General features: G+C 54.7%; 10 protein-coding genes across 10 annotated transcripts; 4 read left to right on the top strand and 6 right to left on the bottom strand.

The window, feature by feature from the left end:
* Positions 1-29: 29 nt before the first annotated feature.
* Positions 30-497, bottom strand: CCOS01_00916 (uncharacterized protein; the record flags this gene model as incomplete). Its single annotated transcript, XM_060449112.1, has 2 exons — positions 30-195; positions 328-497. 2 exons carry the CDS (start codon positions 495-497, stop codon positions 30-32), a joined length of 336 nt encoding a protein of 111 aa, XP_060320550.1.
* A 519-nt stretch (positions 498-1,016) lies between these two features.
* Positions 1,017-2,017, top strand: CCOS01_00915 (urease; the record flags this gene model as incomplete). Its single annotated transcript, XM_060449111.1, has 2 exons — positions 1,017-1,182; positions 1,266-2,017. 2 exons carry the CDS (start codon positions 1,017-1,019, stop codon positions 2,015-2,017), a joined length of 918 nt encoding a protein of 305 aa, XP_060320549.1.
* A 128-nt stretch (positions 2,018-2,145) lies between these two features.
* On the bottom strand, positions 2,146-3,417 carry CCOS01_00914 (RNA recognition domain-containing protein; the record flags this gene model as incomplete). The annotated part of the gene is made up of 2 exons (XM_060449110.1): positions 2,146-2,741; positions 2,799-3,417. The coding sequence occupies 2 exons, from the start codon at positions 3,415-3,417 to the stop codon at positions 2,146-2,148; spliced, it is 1,215 nt and encodes a 404-aa protein (XP_060320548.1).
* Positions 3,418-3,830: 413 nt separating this feature from the next.
* Positions 3,831-5,382, top strand: CCOS01_00913 (TGS domain-containing protein; the record flags this gene model as incomplete). The annotated part of the gene is made up of 6 exons (XM_060449109.1): positions 3,831-3,859; positions 3,929-3,957; positions 4,155-4,169; positions 4,231-4,255; positions 4,307-4,738; positions 4,797-5,382. The coding sequence occupies 6 exons, from the start codon at positions 3,831-3,833 to the stop codon at positions 5,380-5,382; spliced, it is 1,116 nt and encodes a 371-aa protein (XP_060320547.1).
* A 411-nt stretch (positions 5,383-5,793) lies between these two features.
* On the bottom strand, positions 5,794-6,281 carry CCOS01_00912 (uncharacterized protein; the record flags this gene model as incomplete). Its single annotated transcript, XM_060449108.1, has 2 exons — positions 5,794-5,902; positions 5,998-6,281. The coding sequence occupies 2 exons, from the start codon at positions 6,279-6,281 to the stop codon at positions 5,794-5,796; spliced, it is 393 nt and encodes a 130-aa protein (XP_060320546.1).
* Positions 6,282-7,646: 1,365 nt separating this feature from the next.
* On the bottom strand, positions 7,647-9,305 carry CCOS01_00911 (acyl-CoA dehydrogenase; the record flags this gene model as incomplete). The annotated part of the gene is made up of 5 exons (XM_060449107.1): positions 7,647-8,156; positions 8,216-8,533; positions 8,597-9,023; positions 9,108-9,184; positions 9,282-9,305. 5 exons carry the CDS (start codon positions 9,303-9,305, stop codon positions 7,647-7,649), a joined length of 1,356 nt encoding a protein of 451 aa, XP_060320545.1.
* Positions 9,306-10,393: 1,088 nt separating this feature from the next.
* On the bottom strand, positions 10,394-11,776 carry CCOS01_00910 (arginine biosynthesis ArgJ; the record flags this gene model as incomplete). Its single annotated transcript, XM_060449106.1, has 1 exon — positions 10,394-11,776. One exon carries the CDS (start codon positions 11,774-11,776, stop codon positions 10,394-10,396), a length of 1,383 nt encoding a protein of 460 aa, XP_060320544.1.
* Positions 11,777-12,492: 716 nt separating this feature from the next.
* Positions 12,493-13,155, top strand: CCOS01_00909 (60S ribosomal subunit assembly/export protein loc-1; the record flags this gene model as incomplete). Its single annotated transcript, XM_060449105.1, has 2 exons — positions 12,493-12,801; positions 12,865-13,155. 2 exons carry the CDS (start codon positions 12,493-12,495, stop codon positions 13,153-13,155), a joined length of 600 nt encoding a protein of 199 aa, XP_060320543.1.
* A 423-nt stretch (positions 13,156-13,578) lies between these two features.
* CCOS01_00908 (uncharacterized protein) lies at positions 13,579-15,203 on the bottom strand (the record flags this gene model as incomplete). The annotated part of the gene is made up of 7 exons (XM_060449104.1): positions 13,579-13,728; positions 13,781-13,909; positions 13,977-14,091; positions 14,142-14,256; positions 14,318-14,453; positions 14,511-14,594; positions 14,655-15,203. 7 exons carry the CDS (start codon positions 15,201-15,203, stop codon positions 13,579-13,581), a joined length of 1,278 nt encoding a protein of 425 aa, XP_060320542.1.
* Positions 15,204-16,241: 1,038 nt separating this feature from the next.
* CCOS01_00907 (mitochondrial membrane protein Pet127) lies at positions 16,242-19,241 on the top strand (the record flags this gene model as incomplete). Its single annotated transcript, XM_060449103.1, has 5 exons — positions 16,242-17,411; positions 17,466-17,581; positions 17,634-18,200; positions 18,255-18,352; positions 18,403-19,241. The coding sequence occupies 5 exons, from the start codon at positions 16,242-16,244 to the stop codon at positions 19,239-19,241; spliced, it is 2,790 nt and encodes a 929-aa protein (XP_060320541.1).
* Positions 19,242-19,619: the final 378 nt, after the last annotated feature.

Genomic DNA, 19,619 nt, shown 5'->3' with positions numbered 1-19,619 from the left:
CGGTTTCAGTCGCCTGTGATGGTTACCGTTCATTTCTTCTCGTTAGGATCCTCATAAAATTCCCGCTCAAATCTCTCCCACTTAGCCCTATCCCTCAGAATGCGCTTCTGCAATCTGACGCGGGCCTCATACTCTCGTAACCTGTTGTCCGCCTCCAGCATGCTTCCCAGCACCATGGCCGACATTTGCATATAACTGCCGTGATTATGTCAGTCACATTTCATCCAATATTACGAGACGAAGTGAATGAACAAGCGAGTGAGATAGGAGAAAAAGGGGGAAAGGATAAGGGGGACTTGGGTAGTGTCGCGTGAGGTGACGTATTACATCTTGAACTGGATAGTGAGGCCCTTGTACAGCGGCGAGAACTTGTACGCAAAGGCGCCCACGACGGCGGCTCCGAGACCCCATCTCGCGGCGCCGATGAAGGCTCCCCGGGTAGCTTCCCACGCGGCGTCGTCGGCCTCGGCGCTCTTCATCTTGTCGTGCGTCGCCATCCTGCTGGCATTGTCGACCGGGGCGCCGGTCTGTGTCTGCGGAGAAGAGAGTTGATGACGTCGAGACCTTTGTGGTCCGTGAAAGTGACCCGTATGTAGGCGATGAAGGGAGGTGCAATTGAAGATATTCAGAAGCGAAAAAAGTCCGAGACTTTTGATTGATGAGATCGTACGATTTTCACCGGGCGGGCTTCCTACCGGTACGATGTAGAGCTACCTTGTAAGGCGTGAAAGGTGAAGCTCTTGTCTTTTTTTTACTCCATCAATCGCCGAGGTGAGCAAGTTGGTACGGGCGGGTGGGACGAGAGCAGACGCCGAACATAATCCCTGCAGCGAGTCCCAGAGTCCCAGAGAGTGCCCCGGCGGCGCGCCCTTCCTTGCAGTAGGAGAGCGGCTAAGCTCGATGCAGCCCCTGAACGAACACTCCCCCGATCCTGCAGGGACCCCTTCCCGCTATCGGAAGCTTATCAACTGCAACATCGAGTCTTATTCTTCAGACGGCTTTTGCAGGTTGTCGGAATGGATTCAATGGCGCGGGATGGATCTGTTGACGATGCTGAGAAGGAGATCCTGGAGCTAGAGGCACGCCTCAAGGCTGCCAGGGGAAAGTTGAACGATCTCAAAGGACATACAGAACTACCCGCCGAATCTCTACCGTCTCGAGGCATCTCATCAAAACCCTCATGTCAGTTCAACCCCAGCTACACATCTTCATTATGAGTACATCTCAAAACTATTCACAACTCAAGTCAACTAACACGAATTCAGTACCACCATCCCCCTCACAAACAAACCACTACCTCCTCCTCCTCTCAGACTCAGCCCTGCCCCTCGGCTCCTTCGCCTTCAGCAGCGGCCTTGAGTCCTACCTGGCCCACACCCGGCCCCGCTCCTCCTTCAACACCTTCCTCCCGGAATCCATCTCCGCCTACGCCTCGACGACGTTGCCCTTCGTCCTAGCAGCGCACCGCTCCCCCTCCGACGTCGCGGACCTAGACGACGAGCTCGATGCCGCCATCATCTGCACCGTCGGCCGCCGCGCCTCCATCGCCCAGGGCCGCGCCCTACTCTCCATCTGGGAACGCTCCTTTGCGTCCTCCCTCCCTGCCCCTGTTGTCGCGACTCTCCAGCCATACGCGGCGCTTCTCAAGACGGCCACCTCGTCGCGGGCAGTATCTGCGACTGCAGACGACCAGGCTGAACCCCCGCTTGTCTTCGCTCACCTGGCGCCCCTCTTTGGCGCAATCTGTAACCTCGTGGGCCTCACCCTCCAGCAGACGGCCTACATCTTCATGATGGGCCACGTCAAGGCCCTCATCTCAGCTGCCGTGAGAGCCAGCATGTTTGGGCCCTACCAGGCGCAAAAGGTGCTTGCGAGCACACAGGTTCAGCAACTCATTTCCGCCGCCATTGAGCGGGAGTGGAGCACGCCGGTTGAGAGAGCCGGGCAGACGATGCCGGTGATGGATCTATGGATAGGGAGACACGAGGTTCTGTATTCACGAATATTCAACAGTTGATTATTTATTGTTCACTCGGCTTCTCTACTTTCGATGTGTTTCCATTCTCAAATGGGGTATCATGATCGCTTTTATTCTTTCTTTCTCCTTGCCCCTTATTAGTCATACAAAACCAACCAGCCTAGGGCTCAGTCGGAATCATCGTCGCTGCCGTAGCCGACCAACGGCCCAGAAGACACAGCAACCTTTGGTTTCGACGCCACTGCGACCTTGGACGCGTTGAGGGCCGCCAGTGTGCTGCTGGAGAAGATCCCGCCAGACACAATCGACGGCTGCTGCTGAAGCATAGGCAACCCATCGTACTGCTCCTGGCCGCCATTCTCGAGCATGGGCCGCTCCTGGTACTCCACCTCATGGCCCTCACGGCCGACGGGGTTAACGGCGTTGGCGCCCCGCGCGAAATGGACCTCGTCCGGCGCCTCATAGCCCTCGAGCCCGTAGCTGCTCTCGATCTTCCTCCTCTTCCTGGCCTCCGGGTCCTTGCCCTCGATCTCAGCCACGAACTCCGCAGGGAGCGCGCGTCGGACGGCCTCGGCGGCCTGCTCTTCGATCCGTCTCGCTTCGCGCGCCTGCGCCATCGGATTCGGGTCGGCGGTCGCCCATCGCACGTTGAGGATCTCCTCGTGGTCCAGAGACTGGTGCGCCATAGCCTCCTTGGCGAATTGTGCGTTAGCCTCGTTGGAGTATGTTATGAATGCGACTCCGCGAGTGTTGAGTACACGAACTAGTTGCAAAAAAGGTCAGCATGCGTCCAGGCGCGGAATTCCTGCATTGAACTTACCTCGCTCAACTTGGCCCCATTCCGCAAAGTGACGCGCCACAATCTCCTCGATATCATCCGTGACGTGTATCCTTCCTACGTAAATCGTACGGTTCTGCCTCATAAAACTACCGACACCACCCATGTCGTCCCTGTAATCGGAGTGCTTGTCCCGGCCAAAGCAGTCGACGTTGGGGTTGAAGATGTCGTGGATGCCCGGCAGGCGGTGCAGGTACTCGCAGTCCTGGCCCTTGGGACATATTCCGCGCGCGAAGAAGAGACAAAAGTAGCTTCCCGTGACCTTGTCGGCCCTCGTGTATCCGCTGTCTTTGGCGACGTTGCAGCGGCCCTTGGCGTGCGTCTTGGAGAGGTACTTGTCCTCGCGGTCGCCGCCGGACCACTTGTTGTACCAGATGTTGAAGATTGTTCCCGTCTGCGGCGGCGGCTCCGAGGTGATGAAGGACGGGTCGACTTGCGGGCGCGCCGGCCTCTTCTTCTTTCTGATGATCTTTTTTACTTTTCTTTCTGTCGGCGCGGCGACCTCGGTGGTGGTTGTCGCCAGCGCTGTCTCCTGTGCGTTGTCCTCGGGTTTTGGGCCATCGACCTCCTCGGGTCGAGCTTGCGCGACTTCGTCCGACATAGTTGCGGTCTTGAGGGGTATTTCGATGCGGTGGATGTCGTGGTAGAGAGATGGTCGGATAGCTCGAGTGTGGATGGTGCCTTTTGGATGGATGTCGACGACGGGGCAACAGTGAGCGCACGCGGCGAGGCTTGGAAATTTGTTATCGCGATAAAGCTGTGGCGCAGACCATGGCGCACTCTCAGTGGTTCGAGGGCGGTGAGTGGAGACCCTTGTCGCTCCAACGCAGCCCCGCGGTAAATTCTGCCACACGGTTCACTCTTCCTACGCCTTGGGAGGTCGACCTGCCCCACCATGAACTTGCGAAGCCGACTCTCGTCGATCAGAAAGCGAAGCGCTTATTGCTCATCACCATCTTTTTGATTTATAGGACTTGTCAGAGTCTCAGGACTTTGAGCTCATAAATCGCCAAGATGGTGAACATTACGGAAAAGATCAAGGAGTACGGAAACCCCCCTACCTCCACCACGACGAAATCGAAGCGAGCGGGAGGCTGATGATGCGCCACTAGGATTGAGGATGAGATGAGAAAGACCCAAAGTAAGACGCATCCTCTCATGCCTTCGGGTCATTTCTCAAAAGTCATTTCATCTACATTCTGGCCAACTTGGAGAGACTCGAAGGATCGACGGGAAATGAGAATGTCCTTTCTACAAGTTGATCGTGAACATGACCGGAGAGAGAGATGACCGAGCGCAATGTTGCATTCGCATAGAATTCTTGCTAACTTCCTATAGAGAACAAGGCGACTGGTATGTTTGTCAAACAAGCCGGATCAAGCAACAAATCATGATTAACAACAGACCTTCAAAGAATATCATCTTGGTCTCCTAAAGGGGTAAGTCCTCAGCTACCACAACTCAAAATCCTTTCTCACAAACACACAAAGTAAACTCGCCCGTCTCCGAGCACAACTCCTCGAACCAGGCCCAGGAGCAGGCGGCGGCGGCGGCGCAGGCTTCGACGTCAGCAAATCCGGCGACGCTCGAATAGCCCTCGTCGGCTTCCCCTCGGTCGGCAAATCCACCTTCCTCTCCAAGGTCACGCGGACGAAATCAGAGGTGGCCTCGTACGCCTTCACGACCCTCACGGCCATTCCGGGCGTCCTCGAGTACGGCGGCGCCGAGATCCAGCTGCTCGATCTGCCGGGTATCATCGAGGGCGCCGCCGAGGGCAAGGGTAGAGGACGGCAGGTCATCTCGGCGGCCAAGACGAGCGACATGATTCTCATGGTGCTGGACGCGACCAAGAAGGCGGAGCAGAGGGCGCTGCTCGAGGCTGAATTGGAGGCCGTGGGCATCCGTCTCAACAGAGAGCCACCGTAAGATGATGATGTTTTCTCTTCCCCTATTCGTTCGAGTCTGACGAAACCGTGGCAGAAACATCTACCTTAAAGCCAAAAAAGCAGGCGGCATGAAAATCACCTTCCAGTCCCCTCCCAAAAACATGGACGAGAAAATGGTCTTCAACATCCTCCGCGACTACAAGATCCTAAACTGCGAGGTCCTCGTCCGCGACGAGTACGCCACCGTCGACGACCTCATCGACGTCATCATGAAGGACCACCGAAAATACATCAAGTGCCTCTACGTCTACAACAAGATCGACTCCGTCTCCCTCGACTTCCTCGACAAGCTCGCCCGCGAGCCCCACACCGTCGTCATGTCGTGCGAGCTCGACCTCGGCATCCAGGACGTCGTCGACCGCTGCTGGGAGGAGCTCAAGCTGATCCGCATCTACACCAAGCGCCAAGGCGCCGATCCGGATTTTAGCGAGGCGCTCATTGTGCGAAGCAATAGCACCATCGAGGACGTGTGCGACCGCATTCACAGGACGCTCAAGGATACCTTCAAGTACGCGCTCGTCTGGGGTGCGAGTGCCAGGCATATCCCGCAGAGAGTGGGACTCGGGCATGCGGTGGCGGATGAGGATGTGGTTTGCGTCGTGAGCGCGTGGAAGGCATGAGAAATGAATTCACCAGATGAAAAATAAGAAATGGGTTTAAAAAGGTTACGAGGAATTGTAATTTCTGCTCATACCGACCGACAATCTTGCGGTGGCTGATGAATACAGTCCTTCTAGAATCCTAGTCGTGGAGAAGCAAAAGAAAAGCCTGATATCGTTTCGTGTCATGTCATGGTGTAGTACAACCCAACCCCTTATCCTGGAGTCAGACTTCGGTCTACCCGTAAAACGCCAATGAACCCTATCCCACCCTCAAAAACAGCCCGGAAAAGCCAGCAGAGGCGCAAATTCAGCGTCTCTTTTCCCAAAAGATGGAAGAGACAAAACTAGTAAAACAACCCGCGAGCCAATCCCATGAGTGAAGTGAAGCTTTTATGTTGTTTTGGTCAGAAGAAGATGCGACGACGCTGCCTAGAAGGCACTGTCTTTGGTAGGCGTGCCTGCTTGGTCGCCGAACACGGCGGCGTCGCTTCTGAGCTTCTTGGCAGAAGTCTGGGCGAAGAGAGACTTGGGCTTGACCCTGTTGGATGGAGAGATTAGCATTTGTTAGACTTTGACAGGAGTAGACAATGTCGGTAGACTTCATGATTGTTATGGGAAGATGGTATGACTTACTTGCCAACCTGCTTGTTGCGAAGGGCGCTGAGCTTAGCGGTGCAAGGGCTCATGATGTTGTCAGATGGCGAGATGTACGTCTTGGACCTATTGAGGACAATGGAGTTTAGAATTTTGTTCTTATTACTGCTGCGACGCTGTAGTTTGTCGTACTTCTCTTGGGCCATCTTGTTCTGCAGGACCTGGCGGTGGTACTCCATGCTCTTGAGGTCCTTGGTGGACTGAGGGTCACTGACCACGACGGTGGCGTTGACGTCCTTGTCGCCGAGTACGTTGGGAGACATGTTTGCTTGAGGTTTGAGTGGTGTGGTGGTTTGATTTGGTTGCGGTATACGCAATGCGCAATGCTGAGCTTGTGCTGGATACTCTGAAGGTGGTTCTGCTGCTCGATGTGTGTATAGAAGACGTGAAGCTGAAGGCGCAAAGTGTGTGTTTGAGTGTCTGTGTATGGATGGATGGTTTGTTCTGGTCTGGTTTGCAGTGGGATGGTGAAGGAAGATGGATGTGCAAAGTGTTGGTGGTGGATTTGGATGGTTTGTGGTCTGTGGCTTGGGCTCCAATGCAGAGAAGGAAGAAGGTCTTTGTACTTAACGGGTGCTTGCGCTGGTGCACAGGAGTTACCGTGGAGTGTTTATGACGTTCGTGAATGGATGTGAAAAAGATGCACGCTCTTCCCTCTCACTTGGAAAGCAACGAAAAGGCCCTGTCTGGCACACGTTGGGTGGTAAAGTGGGTGGAGCAGTTGCCGGGTGTCGAAGTAAACGAATTTTCTAGGATGTTGACGGGGCAACGGGCTAATCGAAACGGCGACGGCGCTGTGGGAAACTGCAGTCTGCAGATAATAGTGCAGGGGTTCAGGGGTGGGAAGGAATGCGGGTCCTCGGCCTAACTTGCCAGGGGACGACGCTACCTTACTTACCACTTACCCATCACTATGCAGTATGTATCCGTACTCCGTATTAAGGAACAAAAGACACCAAGAGACACCGAGCCTTTGTCAGTCAGGAAGCTGTGACCATCGGCCGTCGCCCGTGTGATGGACAGGTGTGGATGGGATGCGCTGTCAGGCTTCCCTTCCCTTTCCATCCTTTCCTTCTAGATTACTAGTGGGCTTCCTGGGCAACCCAGCACCCCGGACCTTATGTTGCCAGCTATGGTTCCTTGCCATTACATCCTTTTTGCCCATCGATTCTGTACAGCAAAGCAGTCGAGAGCTACGGCAATGCTTGCTTACCTTGCTACCTAGTTCTCGGTCTGTGGAGTGGCTCTGACCCCATCTCCCGTCCCACCGGGGAAAGAGAGAGGTTGCATCTGTGGTCAATGCTGCCGGCATGAACGGTCCTGAGCTGTCCAACATGCCCATCTCCAAGGTAACTAGCAGCGTCACCTCCCGGACCTTAATGCCGCAGGATCTCTTGAACTACTCAATTTCACATGGCCAGACAATGGGGTACTAGTGTGACTCAGAGAACATGGAGCGGCGGCGGGCCAACGGGTTGCAGATCACTTCTCTCATCCCAATTGTCAATCCTATCTGGGGAGGGACAGGGCCTAGACTGACCAAGGCCTGTCATTCGCGACGTTGTACACAAAAAGATATCATTCAACTATACAAAAACGCCTAGCTGGCGACACGACGCGACGCAACCTCACAGCTTGGACTTGGTAATCTTGGCCCCAGGTTGGAACGTCGAGGTCTTGTACTGCGCATGCAGCTGCTCCGTCTTCTGCTTCTGCCACTGGATCTTGTCCGTGACCTCCTTGCCCCTCTTGTTCTCGTTCTTGCCAAGCTGCTGCAGGTGCACCTCGTCCGGTCCGTCAGCGAGCCGCAGCGTGCGAATGTTGGCCCACATGCCCGCCAGCGGCGTGTCCTGGCAGACACCGGCCGCGCCAAACGACTGGATGGCGCGGTCGATGACGGTCAGCGCCGTCTGCGGGACGAGCACCTTTGCCTCGGCAATCTCCTTGAGCGCCTTCTTGGGGCCGAGGTCGTCCATCCTGATGGCCGCGTTGAGGACCACCAGGCGGGCGGCGTCGATTTCGATGCGGGACTTGGCTACCCACTCGAGGATGACGCCGTGCTCCTTGAGCTGCTTGCCGAACGGCGTCTTGGTCGGGTCGTTGATGCGCATCAGCATCCACTCGAGAGCTCGCTCGGCCTGGGGAGATGTACACGTTAGTCTATAGCCGTCACACACAAACTTGTGGATGGACCTACTGCTCCAATGGTACGCATGGCGTGGTGGATGCGACCGGGACCAAGTCTGCCCTGGATAATCTCAAAGCCGCGGCCCTCGCCGAGCACCAAGTTGCTGGCAGGGACTCTGACGTCCTTGAAGCTAACGTGACCGTGGCCGTGGGGCGCATCGTCGTAACCGTAGACCTGCAGCATGCGGTGGATGGTGATGCCCTTTGTGTCCGCGGGGACGAGGATAACGGATTGTTGCCTGTAGGGGTCCTTGTTGTTTGCGTCGCTCTTGCCCATGACGATGTAAACCGAGCATCTGGGGTCACCTGCACCGCTGGACCACCATTTCTACTGTCATGTCAGCAATGAAACTTCAGAACGCTGGAACACGCGTAGGGTCCCCCAACGTACCGAGCCATTCAGGACGTATTCGTTGCCCTCCTTGCGCATGCTGAGCTGAATGTTGGTCGCGTCCGACGAGGCAACCTCGGGCTCCGTCATCAAGAAAGCGGAGCGGATCTGGCCCTCCATCAACGGCTTGAGCCACTTTGCCTTTTGCTCCTCGTTTCCGTACTTGGCCAGCACCTCCATGTTACCCGTGTCGGGCGCGGCGCAGTTGACGGCCTCGGAGGCGACGCGCGACTTGCCGAGCCACTCGGCCATGAGGCCATACTCGAGATTCGTGAAGCCGGGCGACTCCTTGTAGTGGCCCTTTGGCAAGAACATGTTCCACAGGCCCAACTTCCTGGCCTTGACCTTGAGGTCGTCGACGATGGCCGGGTGGTGGTCCCATCTCGCGTCGCCCTGGCCGATCTGGGCGTCTAGGACGGGGTCTGCTCTGCACACAGGAAATAGGATGTTTAGTCCCGGTGGACGAAGCGAGACAGCGTTTCTTGGGGTAGTAGATGGAGATTTTGCTTACGGGATGCACTCTTCTTCGACAAACTTGGCCACGAGATCAAGCGCCTCTTTGGCGCGATCGCTGAGGCGATCCAGGACCTGGAAGGCGGTGACAGCTGGGTCAGCAATGTTGTTGCGGTTTCCAAATTTTGGGTACCTGAGCTGGGATGAAGCTCTCCCCGCACTAGCGACTTACGATGGCTGGGACTCTGGACGTCATCTTGGGGGAAAATGTGAGCGAGGCGAATTGAGGTGAACGGTACAAGATTGATTCGTCTCAGAGTTGGGAATTTGCGAGGTTTGGGAGATATGGAAGAGTACAGAGATGCAGAAAATGGGGAACAACGTCAATTGGGCATGGATATCTACTCCCTTTTTGAACGAGGAGTGTTTAGTCTCATCGTACGGTAGACGAGCGATGGGACGAGCCGGCAAGCCGAGGTTGAGTCTGGAGCTGCCTAGGGAGTAGGGACCCCCAAAAGGTGGGGATCCTGGGGTAGCCGCCTTTGAACCTCCGCCTCCGCCCTCTGCGTCTGAGAATGGCCCCAGGCCCCTCCCCAGATTTGTAGCGGTGGGTTTCTGCCGTATAGCTGGGCTCATCCTTTGGGTTGACTAGCCATATCTACTCAGAGGGCTGAAAAGATTCCTTACCTAGATCACATGGATAGCTTATTGCCAAACTGCTCATAAGGTGGGTTGAGGTGGGTTCGAAACGGACTTCATTTCCAGGGCGATAGAGGCAGATTCCGGTCCTATCGTAAGATTACCTAGATACCTGTCTTAGGGTCACCCCGGCCCACGATCAATTACCTACTAAGGTAGCTTCAGGACTCACTGTTGGTGTTCAGTGGCAGTTCCTCCTGATTAGAACTGTTCCCCGGCACTCATTAATTCTCACAAAACTGAAAGTACGGACACCCCGTAAGGATAATGCGGTGGTGCCACTTCGGCGCGTCACCGTTGCGGGGGAGCGCCAGTCGTGCCGGCCTCCAATAGCAGTGCCCGCACCCAACCCCGATGCCTCGGCGCGGTCTTCAGGCCGGCGGGATACTTTCCCGGTGCCTTGGCTCACTCTTTCCTGTGGTACGCAATTCCGAATCCCTTGCGCTTACAACATTTCGATGCCGTCGACGACACGAATCAAACGATATAGTAATTATTCAATTGGCTGGCTGGTCTATTTCCTTGACAAACAATGGCCAAATACCTACCTTTAAGACGCTCTTCTAATATGACAATGCTTCAAGCTCTCTCTACCTAAAATCTCGGCCTTTTATTTCCCCAATCCGTTGATTTACCACGTCCCTTTTATGTGCGGTAGTCACCGTTGATGGTAATGTACTCGTGACTGTAATCGCAAGTCCAGTATGTTGCCTCCTTGTCGCCAGTTCCCAGCCTCACCAAGATCTCTAGATCCTCCAGCTCCAAAATCTCCGAGGCCCTGGCCTCGTCGACCATCTCCGGCTCGCCGTTGACCAAGAGCTTCAGCTCAGGCGTGCCATCGGTAGGGACGAACGAGACGTTGGTCTTCTCGGGCGTGACCTCGGGGACGTCATTGACGGCCTGGCCGGGCTCCGACACGAGCGAGTAGCCGGTCGCGCACAGGATGCGGCCCCAGTTGGCGTCCCGTCCGTACAGCGCAGTCTTCACGAGGGGCGACCTGGCAATGGTGCTGGCAATCTTGCGCGCGGCCTCCTCGCTGGCGGACTCGACGACGCGGATGGTGACGAACTTGGTGGCGCCCTCGCCGTCGCGGACGATGAGCTTGGCCAGGTCGATGGAGAAGTCGGTCAGGACCTGCTGGAAGGCGGCGTAGTCGAGTGAGTCCACGGAGGAGATTTCCTTGCCGCCGGCAGCACCGTTGGCGAGCAGAGCGAGAGTGTCGTTGGTCGAAGTGTCTCCGTCAATGGTGATGCTGTTGAATGAGCGGTCGACGGCGTGCTTGAGGACGGAAGGCATGACAGCGGGCAAGATGGGCGCGTCCGTGGCAACAACTCCGAGAAGGGTGGCCATATTGGGGTGAATCATACCCGCGCCCTTGGTGGTTCCAGCGATGCGGTATTCAACATTTGGTGACGAAGGCAGCGTGAAGGTCTTTGACATGAGTTTCGGGAACGTATCGGTCGTGCAGATGGCGGTAGCAAAGCTCAGCCAGTGCTTGTGAGAGGAGCCCAGAGCTCCCTGGGCAGCTGGGACGTTATCGACAATCTTGGCAATGGGCAGCCTCTGTCCAATGACTCCTGTGCTCATGACAATGGTGGATGACGCATCGCCCTCCCCTCCGACAACCTTATCGGCTGCGCTGGCCATCAGAGAAGCATCCTCGAGACCTCCCTTTCCAGTGACGGCATTGGCGCATCCCGAGTTGATGAGAACGCTGCGGATGCCGCGGTTGGCCTTCTTCTTGAGTAAGTCCCTGCTGAAGGTGACGGGCGCCGCCTGGAACTTGTTCTTGGTGAAGACGGCGGCGGCGGCACAGGGCCGGTCTGAGCTGAGAAGAGCGAGATCGGGCTTCGTCTTGTTTCCCGGCTTCACGCCAACGAGAATACCAGAGGCCTGGAAGCCCTTGGGATAGGTGCCCTCCGTCGGGACGTACTTCTTCTTGGCGGCCGGAATGCTCTCGGCGGAGACTGAGTAGCACCTCACGAACTGAGCCAAGTGGCCGGGAAACCTCTTGACGGGTTGCGCCATTCTGACAACTGGCGACAGCCCAATGTTGTGACTAAAGAACCTGGAGAAGAGAGGAAGCTCGAGAGCCAATTGGCTCAGGTACGGCTTGCTGTGATGCTGGAGTTGTGTGAGTTTCCTGGTGAGAGAATGTTAGTCACTAGGGAAAGAGGTGAGAAGAGAGATTTAGACGACGCAAGGTGTGCGATAACGGCAGTCGCCCATTTTTCTTGACAGGGATGGCACAGTGCCGCACTGCAAAAGGCGTATTGAGACCAGTACCGATCCTGGCGGCTTGTTCTGACGCTGCAGCTCACGTTCAATTCGACCGAGTCATACCTTGGGTCGGTTTGCACTTTTGAGATTGCCGACTCATGTCTCGCTCTACAATGGAATCCAATTGTCTCCTAGGAAGTTAGAAAGTCAAAGTAAAACAGATGATTACCTGCTGCGCGGTACCTTGTTGCAAGTTCGTCGAGACTTACCTGTTGGAAGGGTCTCGGCTCGGAATTCAGACCCCTGCAGCCAGTGAGATCGAATGGCGGGGAGCGGGCCCACTCGAGCTTATCGCATCCGCCTCGGTGAGCTTATCGCTTCCCAAGCATAGAAAAAAATTCTAAGAAAGTCGCACCTTTGGTCCTTCCAACCACCCAGCCGAGTCGCGACACGCTCCAATTGTATAATCCAAACCCGCCACAACCCGCAACAAGAAGACACTTCGCGTCACCGTCTTCGCAGAAATGGCGCCCAACAAGACGAGAACGATTAAGAACAAGCACGCCGCCAACGGCTCCGGCATCAAGAACAGCAAGGCCGCGGACAAGAGGCCCGTTCCCGATGGCATCGTTAGGAAATCCAGAGACACGCCCAAGGGCACCAAGCCCCTCAAGGCCGGCGGCAAGACGAATCTCGAAGCCCTGCTGAAGAAACGCAAGAAGAAGATCTACACGGAGGAAGAGCTCGGCATTCCCAAGCTGAACAAGATCACGCCGGTCGGCGTGGAGAAGCCCAAGGGCAAGAAGAAGGGCAAGGTCTTTGTCGATGACAGGGTACGGCTCCCCAGCGCTTCTGTTTCTTGCAGACTATTTTGACAACTAACCCCACCCGAACAGGAGAGCATGAACACCATCCTCGCCATGGTTCAGGCCGAGAAGGAGGGCCAGATCGAGTCCAAGATGATGAAGGCGAGACAAATGGAGGAGATCCGTGAGGCCCGCCGGGTAGAGGCCGAGAAGAAGGAAGAGGAGAAGAAGAACAGGCTGGAGGAGACCAAGGACTCGCTGCGCAAGAAGAGGAAGCGCAACCCCCGCGCCGAGGACGAGGACAAGATCAGCCAGTACGCGACCGCGGGGTCAAAGGCCGCCAAGCCCAAGGCGAAGAAGAAGAGCGTCTCCTTTGCGTGAGTGAAGAAGATGGGGGGATTTTGGGAGCACTTAAGCAGCATGTCTTTGCATCTTGGGCGGCGTTCGGGAGTGCCAAAAAAGAAAACATATTGGGTTGGTAAAAAGTTGGGAGGGGAAACGTCTTCTGATTCGTCTATTTGTTTGATCCCTCTGTTGTGTCGACGGCGTTCAGAGCAGATACCACGGCGAGGGCTTGACCTTGCGCGAGAGCTTAATGCACCACCATAAGACAGCGGTCAGCCAGGTGTTGCCAAGATGTGAATTGCATATCTTACAGTTGCAAATACCTGTCCGAATACTATCCTGTTTAATAGCTTTGTCCGCTACTGCGAATGCCAATGAAAAGCAGGTGTATTTTTTCTATCTACGCCATCTAAGTCTATACTGATACAAATTCTGTTCCCATGTCTATTATGTCCCGCGCTATTCTGCGGCTGCCTTGATCTCCATTCTGTGCCTCGCAGGGGTGAAGTGGAACTCTGACTTGCCGTTCCTAGGTGGAAGTCCATTGGTCTTCGGAGGTAGCTGGCTGTGGTCCACGTTGAACGCCATGTGGTTAAAGAAGTTTGAGACCTGGTCTCGTCAGTTCGTCATTTCTCAAAATTCTCGGAATGATAGGACGTACCGGCTTGGCATGCCATCTTCCGCCTCCGGGCTCAAACCAGCAAAGGTGGCCGCCCAAGGAGGTGGTGCACAAAACCGTGTACGGGTTCTTGCTGAATTCCTCGTAAGGGATGGCTTCTTCTACTGCAATCTGTAAAGTTTAGTCAGCTTGCCTTGAATTTGGGGGGGGGGGGGGCTGGGGAAAAGTGGTCGCTTACAGGATCGTCGGTAGCATGCAGGGCGAGGAAGGGGATCCGGATGGCCAAGACCGCGTCGCAGGAAGACGCATCGCGGTAGTAAGCACTCTCTGTGGGGTAGCCCCAGCTGACGCATCTGCGATTGTGAGAAATGGTCTGCGGGATCGGTGGCATATGGAGACTCACTGGACTTCTCTGTCAAACTCCCATAGGTACGTCACGTTCTGGAGACGTTCAAGATCGAGGTTCGTGTGCTTCTGTACCTCCTCCTTGTGTCCATTGATCAGTTGCTTCATGCTAGCTAAATGGGCGTGTAAGTACTGAGGATCAGACTCGCATGTTGCGTGATGAGAGCAACTTACTTCCCATAACTCGTTGATAGACCTCTCTACCAAGGAAAGTGCGCTTCAATGCCTTGTTGGAGACTTCAAGGTTGAAGGGGTTGGAGCACGCGATAGCGGCCGTCAACTGGCAGTCAACGCCCTCCTCGCCACAGTACTTAAGTAGAAGAATTAGTCAACGTGAGAAGGGTATGATGTGAAACTATTAACCTACGTTTGTCAACATGTTGGCGCCGAGTGAGAAGCCCAAGCCAAACAGAGGGCGGTTGGGGAACTTCTTTCTCAACCACTTGATGGTCTGGGCCGATTGTCAGTTGATCTCCTGCAAAACGTGATAAGCAGCGAATGAGTTACTGACCTGACGGAAGTCCCATGTTGCTCTAGCATTGTACAAGATACCACTCGTGAATTTGCTGTTGGCGCATCCTCTCGAGTTCACCACGCACACCTCCCAGTTTCCCGAGTCGATCAACGGCGCAATGGCATGTCTCAGGTAAATCTCATGAGAGCCACCCGAGAGGCCGTGGAGAACGACCAATTGGGGCCGGTTGTCGTCCGATGCCAGAGTCTCAAACTCCTGGTCCTCAAAGTACACCGTCCGCGGCGGTAAGGTGCTATCGGTCTCCTCGAAGGGCTGCGCTACGAAGTCGACGGCAAACGTGCCTTCGAAGGCCTTGTCATCGGCGTGGAAGACCTTGCGACGATAGTACACTGGTGGGCCGTGCTGCTTCGTGGCAGTCCACATGGTCTGCAAGTGACCGTTGAAGAGGAGCGGGTTCATGTGGCATGGCGGCGTGATCTTTTCACAAATTTTGAGGAGGTCGGTTTGGGCGCCATCCCTCTCCTTGAGAGCCACAGGGGAAGGCGCGTGTGTGAAGTTGATTTTGGCGTGTCCTAGCCAGTCCATGATTCGGAGTCTTCGGACAGCAGTTGATCGAGACAGTTTGGCTTGAGAGAAAGTTTGCGATAGCAAAAGGCGAAAAAGTCCCTTCACTAGACAACACAGCAGTCAATGTCAGAATGCTGAGTGAAAATTAAACGAGAGAATCAGTCGTACGACGTTATGAAGAGGCTAGGGATTCTAGAAAAGACTGAAGTGCAGATGAGGATATTGCGAAGTCAAGATGAATTCTCATGCGAGGATAGCTGGAGAGCCATAAGTCATGGCAGTGGAGCCCCGAGGACTGGTACCGATTTAAGGTACTAGGTATACAAATTCACAATGTTGGCTACGGACCTTGGGTCCCAACTTCAAGTCCTAGGGGGCGAACCAACGGGCCATTTGTCTTGAATTGGGTGTAGGACCGAGAGTCTGAAATCAGCCTACCATGATAGATCGGCGCCGGGTTCACCAAGTGTCCGTTCTGCAGCGGGATTCAGTGGTATGTCTGTACGACAGCAGATTTCAAGCTTGACAAAAGTAGGCGAATGACGTGGATCACCTTTGAAGGTATCCCGTAGCGGTAAAGAAAGCATGATGGATTCGGCATCGAGCCGAGGCACAAGTTGACAGCCAATTAGAATACAAAGTGAACCGACTCGACTCGTAACCGTACCCAGAGGCTAAGACTGTGTTCAGCCACGCAGTGCCACACTCATCGGAATTCCAAAAGTTCAGAATTTCAGTACGAAGTGTCCGCCTAAGGTAAGGTAGGTAGCCATCCGCCCATCCTTACGTATGCCTTTTTGGGGCAAGACGGAGCCATCATGGTCTGTGCATCTCCCAACCTGGTCGTAACCGTGGGGGGGATCCACGGCACGTGGAATTATGTAAGGCACGCAGGGACCATGGGCCATTGCTCGACCAGTCGTTCCTCGAGGAGCCTCGCGACCTGCAGGTGCGGCTATTGGACAGCAACCGCGTCGCAACAAGTCAGTCCAGTTCAACGAAGCGATCGTCGAGATTCCATGTAGTGAAGCCTGCGATCCCTATGCAGTCCCAAAGATGACATACCGGGGCTCCTTGCCTTCGGGGCAGGCCTTCAGTGGCCAGCAGCACGTCCCCCAACCCTACCACGATCCCTACGGCAATAGCAATGGCAATGGCGGCGGGAGTGGGAATGGCCAGAACCAAAACTACGCGAACGCTGCATACGGCAGTCACGGCCAAGTTCAACCGATTCACGGCAGTTACCACCATCAACCGCCTGCCCAAGCTCCGGCTCCTATCCTTCCTGCGCCTACGCCGATGAATATGCAGGCGAACGGATATGGGCAGTTCCCTGCGTATGGCGGCACCTTCCCGCAGCAGCAACAACAGCAGCAGCCGCAATACCCCCACCATCACCAACTCCAGCAGCCCTTTCCTCACGGGAATACGATGAACGTACAGTTTGCGCCTCCTCATTCGCCCTTTGTTCAAACCACACACGCCTCTCGTTCTCCTGCGCTTGCGCCTGCACCGACACCGACACCGACGCCGCCAATTTACGCTGAGTATCAGCCAACGCAGCAGCCGCAGCAGCCGCAACATCAACCGCAATTTCAACCTCACTTCCAGCAACAGCCTCAGCCGCCGCCTCAAACACCGCAGCAGCTGCAGCAGCTACAGCAACAGCGTAGCCCCCAAGTCTTTCCGGCGGTACCGCAATATGCTCAGTTCTCTCAGCCGCCCATGGGTCAATCTCAGGCCGTGCCAGTCCTGAATCAGACTTTCGCAGAGCCTTCTCCAGTTCAACCGAGTCCCGAGCCTCACTTCACAAACTCGCCAACTGTACAGCCGGCACGATCACCTAGCATAGCTAGAAAGTCACCTGCGATATCCTCGATGAACTCTCCGGCCATATCTTCTAGAGGCTCTCCCGCCTTATCGACGAAAGCAAGGTCTTACGACACGACGACGATCCTTGTTCACGTGGCAGAAGAGTGTTTCGAGAAGGCGCGCCGTGGTGTACAAAGAGTAGCGGTATCTGGGTCAGACGAGCAACTACGCGAGTACCAAAAGTTGATTACAACTGGTCTGGCATGTCTCGAGGCTGCATTCCAAAGCAATCGTCTGTCTCCGAGACAAGAGGCGAAAGCAAGATTGAGATATGCGTCTATATTGTGTGATGAGACTGAGAATCTTCAAGAGGCAGAAACAGCCTTGAGCAAGGGCATCACTATCTGTGACAAGGTATGTTGAATTAGATCGTTACTCGCTCGAATCTTTTGTTGACATTCCTTCCAGCATAGATACGCCGATCTCAAGTACTGTATGCAATATCTTCTGCTTAAGGTACTTTTTCAGAGGAACCAGAAGGCAGCATTCATCGCCGTTGACAAAAACATTGCGGACTGTCTCACGTGCGTAACCTTCCCTTGATCGATATTGGCCCGTTGCTTACAAAAGTACTAGGTTCAAACATATACACTGGGTTTACGCCTTTCGTCTATTGAAGGCTACGTTCCATGTCCATGCGGGTAGTCCACCCGATGCGGCAGTGCTGGACAACTTGCGCGCTATTGCCGTTTTAGCGGGCGAGCGAGGGGATAACGCCATGGTTGTCTTCGCCTCCCTCTTGGAAGGCTTGTCGGTGCTGAGGAACATGCGCCCTGACACCATCGAACGAGTGCAAACTTGTCTGGCGCAAGCCACCAAGTTTCAACTGGATCCCTCCGTTCAGATTCCGCAGCTGGATGTTTTGATGCTATTGCTCGACCTTGCGTGTAGCATGCACCAGAAAACGCCCGATATCTTGATTCACAAACTGAGAACACTTCAAGCAAAGCTTGATGCAAACTTAGGATCCCAAACATGGACCGATCTAAACCCCGAGATCTTGATCCCTGTCAAGAAGCACAACTCAACCTCGGCAACCCTCAGCGATGATACCTCTGCAATCCTCCGATCTGGGCCAGCAAACGGGCAACACGACTACATTGTTATGACTTTCCTGAACCGACTGGAGATTATAGTATTGACGTAAGTACAACACAATTGCGCCGTCTTTGTCAGTTGTTAACTAACCGGCAACAGCTATACATTCAGTGGTTTAGCCGGCATGTATCGCCCTGGTTCGGATCCTAAGAGGAGTCACGAATTCTGGAAGGAGGGATTCGATGTATTGGCAAAATGTAAGTGCGGCTTGTGTTCCCAGACGTGCATGAAGCTGACGCAACACAAGGGAACAAGGAGATAGCCCCCAGTGTTCCTGCAGCATCCCTACGCGAGTCGATGGAGCAGGCTAAATGGAGGACCGAAATCTTCTGTTACTTACAAGCTCTGACGGGGCTGTACTTTGCAACCCACAGTCAATGGCCAAAAGTCGAACAGTGCGTGGCACAACTGCAGCAGGCTATCACACCAGCTGTGAACGAAATCTTTAGCGTATTCTCACTATACCTCTCCGGGGTCTATCATCAAGGCACCGGTGATTTGGAGACTGCTCTATTGTTGTTCGAAGACGAGAGGTTGAGTATCGATGCAGGCCGTGGGGGTTCAGGTGGCAGAAAACCTGCTAAGCTGGAGCTGTGCATACTTGCTGCGCTGAACCGTATCTGGATCCTTCAAGATTCATCTTACCGCGACGAGATGACATCTACTGAGCTATTGGACCAGTTGCGGCCGATGTGTACGGAACACCAAGATCCAGACATCCGTACCGCCTTCAATCTCGTACAGGCAACGGCTCAGACGATGCCCCCGCCATCTATGCACCAAATCAAAACGAGTATAACGAACTCGTTGAATGGGTCTCGGGTGACAGGTAACACGCACTGTCTGGCGATAGCCCTCAGCATCATGCGGTCCAGACTGTTCGATAATGTAGTGGGCGAACAAGCTCTGAAAAGCGCAAGGGCAGCCTCGACACAGGCGAAGCGGAGTGGAAACTTGCTTTGGATGAGTGTGGCGGACGGTATGCTGGCGGATTCTTTTGAAGTCCAAGCACTCTTTGCAGACGCCGAAGCAGCGCGGCATACAGCCACGGACTATGCGTCTCACGCATTCACTGGGAAGGAGTAGTGGGTTCGGGCTCAGCGTGGATCATGTTTTCACGGCATTATGGACTGGCGTCTGGTGCGGTATTTGGCCTGGCATGAGCTGATTGTTTGGGAAAGCATAATACCCCCCAATTTGTACCGCTGCCAGATGATGCGGCGAAATTGACTGGGAGAGATGGATTTGTTGCTACACACGCCATAAGGTCGTTATTCTTTAGAAAGTTGATGGGCTATACGGCTTCAGCCTGTCAGCAGCTACTACCTCGATTCCTCTCGTGATTTACATCAAGCTCGCCAACAACTAAGTATGGCAAGGTAAGATAGGTAAGAGGACACTGCTTGGTTCTTGAGCGACCAAGATAGTGTTTTTTACTGCCTTCTTAACTGCCCGAGGTGAGCT

Source organism: Colletotrichum costaricense (genome assembly GCF_030867565.1).
Source record: "Colletotrichum costaricense strain IMI 309622 chromosome Unknown Scaffold_1.1, whole genome shotgun sequence".
In the NCBI taxonomy this organism is placed as follows: domain Eukaryota; kingdom Fungi; phylum Ascomycota; class Sordariomycetes; order Glomerellales; family Glomerellaceae; genus Colletotrichum; species Colletotrichum costaricense.
Note: the sequence above shows the minus strand (reverse complement) of the source record. Positions and strands in the feature narration are given on the sequence as shown.